This window comes from Echiichthys vipera (genome assembly GCF_963691815.1).
Source record: "Echiichthys vipera genome assembly, chromosome: 15".
NCBI lineage: Eukaryota > Metazoa > Chordata > Actinopteri > Perciformes > Trachinidae > Echiichthys > Echiichthys vipera.
The window spans coordinates 11,480,723-11,492,062 of NC_139840.1; the positions used below are offsets into that span (position 1 = coordinate 11,480,723).

At 39.2% G+C, this 11,340-nt stretch overlaps 2 protein-coding genes across 3 annotated transcripts; both read left to right on the forward strand.

The window, feature by feature from the left end:
- Positions 1–539: 539 nt before the first annotated feature.
- Positions 540–7,639, forward strand: ssx2ipa (synovial sarcoma, X breakpoint 2 interacting protein a). Its single transcript, XM_083929005.1, has 14 exons — positions 540–672; positions 1,612–1,752; positions 1,984–2,150; positions 2,272–2,481; positions 3,024–3,134; positions 3,241–3,376; positions 3,455–3,530; positions 3,628–3,808; positions 3,956–4,103; positions 4,338–4,474; positions 4,701–4,874; positions 4,974–5,091; positions 5,913–6,066; positions 7,137–7,639. The coding sequence occupies exons 2-14, from the start codon at positions 1,710–1,712 to the stop codon at positions 7,279–7,281; spliced, it is 1,800 nt and encodes a 599-aa protein (XP_083785131.1). The 5' UTR covers positions 540–672; positions 1,612–1,709; the 3' UTR covers positions 7,282–7,639.
- A 248-nt stretch (positions 7,640–7,887) lies between these two features.
- LOC310957429 (guanine nucleotide-binding protein G(I)/G(S)/G(O) subunit gamma-5-like) lies at positions 7,888–10,385 on the forward strand. 2 transcript variants are annotated; one of them, XM_083927986.1, is made up of 3 exons: positions 7,888–7,988; positions 9,425–9,573; positions 10,107–10,385. In XM_083927986.1, exons 1-2 carry the CDS (start codon positions 7,908–7,910, stop codon positions 9,548–9,550), a joined length of 207 nt encoding a protein of 68 aa, XP_083784112.1. In that variant the 5' UTR covers positions 7,888–7,907; the 3' UTR covers positions 9,551–9,573; positions 10,107–10,385. The 2 variants fall into 2 exon arrangements, with proteins under 2 accessions (XP_083784112.1, XP_083784113.1); XM_083927987.1 differs by having other exon boundaries at positions 10,110–10,385.
- Positions 10,386–11,340: the final 955 nt, after the last annotated feature.

An 11,340-nucleotide genomic window follows, 5' to 3' on the forward strand; every position in this document is an offset into this window, starting at 1 on the left:
TAGTATCTTGTTGTTCTGTACATTTTTCTCAATATTGATATATGATGGAACATGGATTGTCTTGTTTTTTTGCCGATTAAGTCGATGACTGACTCATTCTATTTATGGGCTATTCTACTTTTATATATTAGCCTATATTTACATATTTTTGACTGACAACTAGGCCCATGAAAATACTATATACCCCACAATATGTCAAAAGTCTCTCGTTGTTATATAATGCAAACAAATCTAAACTGGGTAATATATTCATTAAGGTAAGTAAATGTACTTAGATGAGATGTTGTCTTACCTCTTGCTGCCACAGGGGGTGCCATTGCAGTGCTTTATGACACCTGACAGCGCCTCTCATTTGCATAATCGTCCACTGACACGTGTTCATCCAATGCACAGCTCAGATACTGGTTGCTTAACAACAAAGCCTCCAATAAAAATGGCGTTTGGTTTGAAGCCAGCCGAGAAATAGACTTTGAAAAAAACAACTCAGTCCGTTTACAGCAGCGAGCGTTACGGTCCGGGCATCCCTGTCTCTCTGCAGGTGCAACTAGGTGGTTTGTGCTTGTTTTTGCTGCCGTCAAGGTGAACGTGTTTGACGAAGGAGCATTTTATTAATTTTGACAACACTTAACTCAACCACTGTCGGATTAAGTTAGCCCACTTCACGCTGTACCCGTGAGTATGTTTGAATTAGCCATGCTTAAATTTCGATTTCACGTATTTGTCAGCATTAAATTCATGTTACAAATAAGGACGTTTAGGCTAAGTTACCTAATCTCACTTTAGCTGAAGTTACTTATAACGTTACTAGGCAACTAACTAGCGTTACCAAAGCTTGTAATAAGGTTTAACGTTAGCACACTAACGTTGGCGAACCTTCCAAACGTTGACGTTAGTTACCGTCATCGTGTAAAGTGCGTTAACGAACTTCTATTGTTGATTTAACGTTATGAAGACATGATAAACTAACGTAACGTCAGGGTTAACCGACTGAATTAAGCCGGAGCACGTTTGACGCCATCTCCGCCTTAGTTTGTGCAACCTCAGATAAAAGTTGTGCATGTCCTCTGGTGAGTTAGATAACAACATTGCCAATAACAGAACCGAGCGGGGCTGCACATTGAAAAGCTGACACTTCTACTGGCAGTTGTTAGTCCTCCTCACCTACGCACAATATGGTGCTAAGATTTTACCGTCGCCTTACTTAACATCACTCCCTTTTGTTCATTAACACAATGGGCTTGACAAAAGTTGGGACATTTCAGTACATTGTGAAGCTGTGGGAGTGGTAGATATCTCGTTTAGCTTGTTTCAGCAGAGCATGTCAAGACCATAATATTGTCCTGGAGGCACAACAATATATATACTGTATATGTGCTCTCTTGGATTCAGCCTGTCTGTAATGGATTCCCCTCTTTGTTAATCTTTTGGCTTTTTTGCTGGGATCATTTTACCACCCTGTAAATCAGTTGCCAGTGACCAATAGGAGGGCTCTCTTAAACCCCAAACTAAGCCCCACTGGCGCACATGGTGCAGTTAATCCTGTGTGGGTGAAGCAGCAGCCCAGATAATCTATTGCTGGGCTATCTCATGGCTTTTATGCATCCATTGCAGGGCTCAGTTATAGTGGGAGACTGTGATCCACCGCCCTAATCTACCTCCCGGTTGGTAACTCATGACCTTGCCTCCCCGTGTCCTGATGTGTCGATGATATGGGAGAGTGGTGGACAACTGTGCCAATAGGGACATCTGTGGGTAAGTTGCTCTGCTTAATGGGATATATTTGGTAGAATATATCAAGAATAGAAAGGCTCATCAGCTATGCTGTTTTGGGATCTGCTAGAGGTGACCCATATTTTTGTTCTCATTTTAGAACAGTGACCTCATTCAAGCCTCTATGTGCGAGAACCCACAGTAGATGTCAATTATATTATTAATTATAATGTCAGTGGATATCACTTCACTGTTTTTGTTCTCTGCTTTTAGGAAACTATGAGATTTCCAGCATATCGCAAGATACAATGTCCCCCTCGAGACAGAACAACCTTTTGTCGATGTACTCTTCTTTGCCCCTCACCAAAAGCTCCTACAATGTGATAAGTGCCTTTTGCACAGAGGATAATATTCCTCAGTGCATTTCATACATCAATCAGGTACAGCAATGCCCTGCTAAATGCTCATTGGTGCAATATATTATTTGCATGCACTTGACATTCTTAAGTCCTGTAGAGATCGTTCACTATAATGGTGACATAATTCCTCTTTCTTTCACAGGAGCTGGACTCACTGGGCCTTTCCTCCACATGTATTGGGGCCAGCTCACCAGGGGGAGCCGGCCTGAACACCGTGCCAGCTCTGAATGCCATGTATGAGCTAGTGCAATTTCACAGACGCAATATGTGCACTTTAGAAGAGCTTGAGAAAGAACAGCTGAAAAAATCCACCACCTTGGACCACATTCAGATGAATAATTCCAGACTCAAGGTGTGTATGACGGGTGTGGGGGGGAGGGGGGTGTCTCAGGGTTATGGCTGTCTCAGACCAGTTTCAATACAAGAGTGTCTTGTACTACTGACTATTATGTCAGTCTGTAAGGTGCAGTAATAGATGTTACTGGCCACTAGTAGGCAGAAATGAAACATCAACCAAAAAAAAAATGAATATGACAACTAATACTACAGAAACCAAGCAAGGACATACTTTTACAAAGTACTGTGCCTGGACGTCTTCCTGCTTTCTATGCTTTTGGATAGCACAGTCGTGGTCATGGTCTTTTATTTCAGCAGTTGTCTTTGCTTGCTAGGCATAATATACCTCTTATGTCTAAACCTACCAGTGAAGAAGTCAAAGTTATTTGTATCATAATAAGTGTAGAGGTAGGAGTGGCACATGGGGCACTTTGGTGTACTAAACATTTTCAACTTCAACCAAAAGAAATAAATGAGAAAGGCAACACACATGTGAATATTGTTGATGTATTTACGGCATCTTAATGACTCTTTAGGTTGATGTGTATTTCTTTCCAGGATCAGTTGGAACTATCCATAAGGGAGAAATCGGGTCTACATGAGACAGAGAGGCAGCTACAGCTCAAAATAAAGACTTTGCAGAGCTGCTTGAAAACTGAAAAGGATGAGGTATACTTTTGAGCAACACTCGTGTCTTTTGTTTTTTTATAAATGTGCAAATGCATACAGTATGCATGGGCCCGTCCAACTCATGATTCATTGATCCTTCACACAGGTTCAGAAGCTCCAGAGTATAATTTCCAGCCGTGCCTCTCAGTACAATCACGACTCAAAGAGAAAAGAGAGAGAGGCTGCAAAGCTCAAGGAACGCCTCAGTCAGCTTCTGGTGGACAGAAAGGATAAAAAACTTGGTAGGTATGCTAGTCTTGAGCAAAAATATTTTCTGGGAACTTCAGAACAAGTTAATTAATGCTATTTTCCCCAAATAGCTATTGATGTACTAAATTGTTTGGGACGGTCGGATGGAAAAAGGAGCCACTGGAAGACCGCAAAAGCAACAGCTAGGTATTATGGTATTATGCCCTCTTGACATTTCTTGACATAATTAGCAGAATGTGTAATCATCAATCAGATAAATGTATTTGTGAATTGCTCTCTGCAGCCATGAGAGTGACATGTACAAGTCCTTGCTTAATGACTACGAGGCGAGTCAGAGGTCCTTGATGCTGGAGAATGCTGAGCTTAAGAAAGTCCTCCAGCAGATGAAAAAGGAGATGATCTATATCCTCAGTCCACGCAAGCCCTCTGCCAGAGGAGCATCTGCTGATGACAGTCAGGAGCAGGTATTTTTTTTTTGTTCTGATGTTACTACTGCACAAAGACACTTGGTGAATTACCTGTGAAAAACAAGCACGTGTCACACATGTAATGAGACATGGTGCTTGCATGTTGAAAAAATGATCCTGTTTATTTCTGCTGTTTATGGTCAGGCTGATCCAGATGGGGAGGAGAAGGCGGGTGACTCTAGCAGGGAAACTCTGGACCAATCCTGTGAGCACGCCAGGGAGCAGCTCACCAACAGCATCCGCCAGCAGTGGAGGAAACTGAGGAGCCACATGGAGAAGTTAGACAGCCAAGGTACATGCAGCACTGTCACATACCTTAAAACGCTGCAAAAGTAACTGGTTATTGTTGCATTTAGTTTTATAGATACAAGGTTTTCTCAAACAATTTAACGTGAAGTAACTAAAAAGATAAATCTGGTAAAAATGTAAGCCGTGTAAGACATGGAATATAAGCCGTTTCAGACATGAATTAGTATGTCTAGAAGGAAATTGAGATCATCAACTGCTGCTGTGTTTGTTTGCCAAGCCTTGCTGGTGCAGAGTCAGCTGGAGTCTAATAAAGAGGTGATACCCCGGGAGACCCACGAGGATGAGATGGAGAGGATGAGGTGTGAAGTGCAGCAGTGCAAAGAGTTCATTCATGCACAGCAACAGCTCCTCCAGGTCAGCTTCTGCTTTATTTTTTTATTTTAATAATAGAAGAGATGGTCAGCACTCCTGTGAAGGTTAAACATTTACTTAGCAGAGTTTTATACCAATATAAGATGCAAATCATGGCATTAAACTGCAGATGGGTAAGCATCTGTCTATTGTTGATGGTGATGATTATTATTATTATTATTTTTAGAAATTCTAAAGAAGAATTTTGTGTCTGTTTCTGCCCATCCAGCAACAACTCAACACATCATTTGATGATGAGACAGCAGCTCTCCTTAATGACTGCTACACCCTGGAGGAGAAGGAGCGTCTCAAAGAGGAATGGAGGCTCTTTGAGGAACAGAAGAGGAACTTTGAGAGGGAGAGGAAGAACTTCACAGAGGCCGCTATTCGCCTGGGGCGAGAGGTACAGCATTAGCATTCAACACACAGTATAATGCCAGTGCAATTACTGCATTCCTTTTTAATCTTTGTGTGATCTTTTTAATCTTTGTGTACTCCACAGAAAAAAGCCTTTGAGGAGGATCGCGCTTCTTGGGTCAAGAATCAGTTTTTGAACATGACTCCCTTTACAGACCGTAGAAGGTGTTCCTCGTCTGACGGTCAAAGTGCCTTATCAATCAGTAAGTTGGTGTGCTCAAAAAAATAAATAACTCTGCAGTTAAGAGAGGGGGGCGTGATGTAACCTGACTCTCGCCAGATGAAATTTGTTCCGCCTTGCTTCACTCATCTATCTGGGATCGCTCCATCGCAAAGTGATTTCAGGAGACTAGGCCTTATCAAAAATCCTTGCATATGATTGGGTAAACCACATGTCCGTCATCTTTATTGAGGTGCTACTTCAGCCACTCACAACGAAACCAACCGTTAACGCGGATGAGAGCGACGGGCGAAAACATCGTTCCCACCAATAAAAAAGCCTTCAGAGCCGTTCTCTTAAAGAAGAAATATTTGCTTGATTGGACAACACGGAGGAAACAGCAGCATCGATGTTGACGCCTGCTTCCTGGATCTGAGCCACCATTGTTGTCTGAATCAAAAACAGTGGCTTTTCCGCTACGTCACATCTATAAAACCCCGCCCGGCGGTCCTGATTGGCCTGACCATTTTGTGTGGACCCTGAAATCCCTCTGCAAAGGAGCGATCCCAGATGGTTAAGGCTAGGTGGAATCAAGACTGAAGCAAGGCGGAACGAAAGTCATCTGGCAATAGTCAGGTTAGGCATAGTGATGTAAACACAAATGATAACATGATTTAGAGAAAATGTGCGAGAAAACTACAGCGAACCGGAGTAGACAGTACGCTACAATCAGTATGATTTAGGTATGACTAACTGCTATCAAATGCTGATGAATAAAGTATGCTAGTTATGATATACAAAAAATTATGACTTTACAAATAAGTGTTTTCATTCACATTTATTTGAATATCTGCTGCATTTCAGGAAGTGAGCCAGAGATGAGGATGTCTTCCACGAAAGCTCAGCTTGTCAAATCATCAACTTACGCCACGTTCTCCACTCCAAAACCAACACAAAGTGCTACTGTGCCATCTACCACCGAACTTTACCGGACACTCCGCCTGATACCAGACAGCAGGTATAAATCAGTTATTACCTACAGTAGATAAATGTTGGCACGCTGCTAAGTTTGGAGAAGCAGACAGGATTACGACATTATAGCTAAGCAATGCACTGCTGCAGACCAGCTATGCGTATTTTAGTCAAGAGGCACACCCGCTCATTGTCGCTGCTATAATCACTCACTTTTGTTTTCTTGTATTGGTTTATTTCATAAACCATGGAAAGTCTGACCCAAACAGCCGATCTGCGGTCTAATACAGTGTGAGGCAAAGTTGAGCTTATGCATAGGAATACGTTGAGAAAATGTAGTGCCAAAAGAAAGGGTTGTCTGACAGCAAGGTAAAGCAGTAAAACATATTCTAAATATAGCATACACTTAAACAGATATAGATTTTTTTTTTCTTAGGTGTGTCTTTTTCTTTTAGATGTCTAAAGTACGTTTTGATGCAGCTTCTGTGTTGTCTGCTTCTCTAAACTGGCGACGTCCTCCAACACACTGACTATGTATATGTACCTTATACAACCCCACTTCAAAAAAGCCAAACTATCCCTTTAATTACTATTATTTGTTATTGGTATAGTCTCACATAGCAAGACCCATCTCCTCAGCGCTGGAGTGTGGTTTTGGATAGGGTGACGCTCTGACTTGTTTGTATTTCAAAAAAACAAAACAGTTACAGTTGTCTTGGGCAAATCTAAGTGGACAGTGCCCTTGCAAAACCACCACTTTACTCCCATGGCCCTTTGGTGTCACAGCTGGTGTGGTGCCATCACAAGATGGTCTCTGGTTGGTAGAATGTGAAGATCATGAGTAATGAGCATTATCATTTTTGTTTCTTAAGCATGTTTTCAGTGCTGGAATGTAATTTAAAATTAATTTTACAAGGAATGTGTTAAGCCAATGTAGGATATGACAATTTAATCTTCAAGTAGCAGATCTATTAGCAGACAGCTACTGAAGTGTCTTGAAAGTATGAAAAATATATTTTGAGGATCAGACCCTGTTGCAGGTAGAGTTGGTGCCATTTTATACGTATTATTCTTTTTTGTGTGTTGTTTTATTTATTTATTTATTTTTCATTTCAGTTCCTCCAGACATTCAAATCGAGGACGTTGGCAAGAGTCCAGCAGCATTGAAGATGGAGATATTCGGGTCAAATCAAAAAACCGAGCTCGATGTGGAGACTTGAGTATCTTCTCTTTGGGTGAAGATGAGAACAGCCCTATTTGAAGAACTTATGGTGCATTTTTCTGTGATTTGGCAATGGACTTTAGCATCAATTGATTCATGGTTGAAGTCCATCACCATTGATGAACACTGCATTTTATTTTTGCAACATTTTTGTTATATTGCTTTACGGACATGCACATGTCATTCACCAAAGCCGATCAAACAAAGAAAGCACTTTAACGATTCTTCCATTGCTGTACAAACAATCAACACTGACAATTCAGATTTGAAGCTATATTTAAAGGAGGGTATCTGCCAAGTAGTGATTTGAACATATCGGAGTAAGAATCTCTTTTTACATGTGGACTATAGTGTGTTTTAGTTTAAAATTAACTTTAATGTTTACATATTCTAGATGTATAAATTATGATTTAACGGGAACATATATTGACTGAGATTTATAATGATCTGTTCAGCTGGTGTAAACGGCACAATAAATATTTTTTTTAATGAAAGGGTTTGATCTGTGTGTGTGATTTGGCGCCAACTGGCGGCTGTAAACGTGAGCTGAAGTCACAAGTTTTAACAACCGGAATCCGGAAGTGATCATCTTTGCTTTTGTCTCAGCATCCAGCCCAGAATCCCACCCACCGCCCTAGCGTTCATTTTACACTAAAACATCGAGAATGTCGGGTTCATCTAATCTCGTAGCCATGAAGAAAGTCGTACAGCAGCTCCGCTTCGAGGCGAGCATAAACAGAGTGAAGGTAACGTGTGTTGCTTATTGAGGGTTTTTTTCGGCTAAGTAACGAAAGGGAGGGAAATTTCAACCGTTACCCCAAACCGCTAACGATGCTAAGCTACGTGTCAGAGGCTAGCCGCTAAGCTAGCCGCCACAGAGGCGCAGCAGCAGCAGGGCGTTGTTTGGACTGAAGGGAAGTGTTGACATTTATCACTCCCTATCTTTATCATTAATGTCGAGACCTCCAGCTTGTGATAGTTAATATTTGTCTGTTGACTTAACATGAGCAGACCCCTCAATGTTTCCATGATTTTTACTCCAATCAAGTTATAAAGAAGGGCTGAAAAGAAAGCTTTGAAAACTCATTGACTAGACACAATGTCACTGGATTTAAACAGAAATAATGCGCGTCTGTTCAAAAGCTATTTATCCAGAGGGTCTTCGTTATGGGTTGGTTTGAAATGTTTCAACTAACATTTGCAATAGTGCAGCAGCACTTTCGTCAATTTAGGAAAGTAGTGGGCTATATTCACTGGTGTAAAGTAAGTACATTACCTCAAGTAGAGTACAACTTTGAGGTACTTGTCGTAGTTCAATGCTCAATGCTACTTTTTGATTCTACTCCACATTTCAGAGGAAATATTGCACTCCGCTACATTTAGTTGGCAACTTTGATAGTAGTTACTTTACAGATTCATTTAGGTAGTAGTTACTTTACAAATTCAGATTATTAATACAAAATATTATCAGCAAATTTAATGACATATGTTGTAGATTGAGCTACAAAGCAGTATATAAAGTTGATAAGATAGCCCTATCTTTACAGCTGCAACATTGAAGTGATATATTATTTACATTAATCTATCCATAATTATGGGCTAATAATATAATATTGAAAAACGAAATTGACTGAAATGTAGTCTGTATAAGAACTTTTTCCACTTCACGTACATTTTGATGCCAATGCGGTTTTTTTTATTTTTACTTAAGTATAATTTTGAATGTAGGACTTTTACTTGTAACAGAGTATTTCTACAGTGTGGTATTACTATTACTTTTTAAAAGCTCTTAATACTTCTTACACCACCGGTTGTATTTTATTTCCTCATCATGGTTCAAGTTCCTTGTACAGATGGGCATTTCTTTTAATGTGTTACAGCAAATGAAGTAACTTATTTCCATAAAATTAGGGGACTCCCAAGTGAACGATAAAAAATGGTAGAAACTGAAGCAGCAGGAGGCCTACATATCCTGACTTTTCATCTCTAGTATGGGTTGAGCTTAAAAAACACTTAAGTAATACAATTTACATCATGCAATTCAGTGCAGTCTTTCATATCAACTGTTTTCAGTGGCTGAGTCCAAGTGTAAAATGGACGCAGTGTCCCATTAACCTGTCTGTAGAGACCCACACATAACCTTATGCCATGGTTTACATTTTGGTTTCTCTTTGCTCATCAGGTCTCCCAGGCAGCTGCAGACCTTCAACAGTTTTGCATGCAGAACGCCTTGCAGGACCCTCTGCTCACCGGTGTGTCGTCCAGCACCAACCCTTTCAGGCCGCAGAAGGTCTGCTCCTTCTTGTGAAAAAAAACCCACTGTGTTCATAGGTGAGTCCGCCACCCTGTTGATCTATTCACGCAAATACTCATACATACTGTGTACAGCACAATCAGTAGATGTTATTTCTGGAAGATGATGAACCGGTTAGGATTTCTTCTAATGAATTTTGAGACAAGCGTACAATATGATGAATGTTTGCTAGTACTTCAAACTGTTGCAATAATTTACAATAGTTAATACAATATATATGCAGCTGTAGAATACGATAAGGCTTAAAACTACCATCGAAAATGAAATTAAAAAAATTTAATTCATTAAAAGAATGAATTAAATTTGTGTAATAACTGAGCTTGCACTTGGACATGTGTTTTTTTTTTCACATTAGCCGCACATTTTTAAGATATGCTCTCTCATCTTATCCCCTTAAGGCATCTCTATTTGTACAAATAAGGTTCATTTGGAAAACCTCATCCCAAAACAATTGGAACTTGTAACATTTCTTTACAAGACTAACCAACTTCAGTTAATTCAAATCCTCTGTATTTTCTGTTTGGGCCTCTGGTTTTATTTTATTTTCCAGCAGGCCTTCATTCTGATGCTACAGGGAAAAGTTGACCTCAACACTGCTCCTCATGCCAAGCCATTATACTGCCACAGGATCTCTGGAGTGTAGAACTCATTGGAATCATGTCAGGAAGATGACCATCTATTTTCAACCACAGTAGAAGAAAGGAGACAGTTTTATTTTTCATGGCACAGTGTGATTTTCGAGTAAATAATCGTGCCTTTTCTATTGTTCTATTTTAGTCATCAGTGTTCTGGACTTTTTTGTATTTAATGAATTAAAAAACATTCTTTACTAAAAAAGTGTTATTGATTTGATTGTTTTCGTTTTTTTTAGTCAGCAAATTATTTGACAACCTTGCATGACAGACATAACTGTCTACATTATGCTGTCAGAAGTAATTTAATGTATCCTTTATATTATAAGCATGTGATGTGTATATAATAATAAGGCATTGTATTTATATAAATAATGAAAGACGGAAATGTACAGTTTTATATTTCAATACTAAACAAAGACAAAAACCGAGGTTAAAAAAAAAGTTTTTCTTCCTGGCTATAAAATCAGTTTTAAATGACCAGTGGAGAAAGAAGTATGTAGCTTTACTTTGTAAAATATACTACATAGTATATTCCACTGAAGACCTTTTGACATGTCTCAGTAGGAAAAGTACAGGTGTAAATAGAATTGATGGTTGAATGCCATTCAGCTGCTTTGGTTTAGGAGTCCTGGTATTGTGCATGCTGGCTCACTGTCGTGTAAGTGAAGTATAAGTGACATGAAATTAATTAAGAAGTAAAAGTTATTGAAAAATGACAAAAATTGAAAACACTTTAAAATAAGTTTTTTTCACTATTTGTTCTTTCACTGTGTACTGTATATGTCTATTAATATGGAAATTTATGTAATTTATTTAATATTAAACGTGGGGCTTTATAGAGTAGAAGTATAAAGTAGCATTACATGGAAATAGACCTTTCTATTGGAATTCTATTGCAACAGGAGACATCCTGGGTCCTTCTTAAATTGTCTTCACATTTCAAATGTTTTTGTTTACAACTGAAATGGTCTAGAATACAACACAAGTACCTACAAATTACAGTAGGAAATGATCAAAACAAGATGCTTAATTTGAAATATTAAATCTAGATTGTGTGCTTATAATAATGCATATTATCTAGTATTCAAATGAAGCACACTGTCATCCAACTATCACCTATGATGAAATGCTATTTATATTTTCACAACT

Coding starts and splice junctions, on each gene's coding strand:
- ssx2ipa (XM_083929005.1), top strand. CDS start 1,710: ATGGGAGAGTGGTGGACAACTGTGCCAATAGGGACATCTGTGG. Junction 4,104..4,337: donor GGAGAAGTTAGACAGCCAAG/GTACATGCAGCA, acceptor TTGTTTGCCAAG/CCTTGCTGGTGCAGAGTCAG. Junction 5,092..5,912: donor TCAAAGTGCCTTATCAATCA/GTAAGTTGGTGT, acceptor GCTGCATTTCAG/GAAGTGAGCCAGAGATGAGG.
- LOC310957429 (XM_083927986.1), top strand. CDS start 7,908: ATGTCGGGTTCATCTAATCTCGTAGCCATGAAGAAAGTCGTACAGCAG. Junction 7,989..9,424: donor CGAGCATAAACAGAGTGAAG/GTAACGTGTGTT, acceptor TTTGCTCATCAG/GTCTCCCAGGCAGCTGCAGA.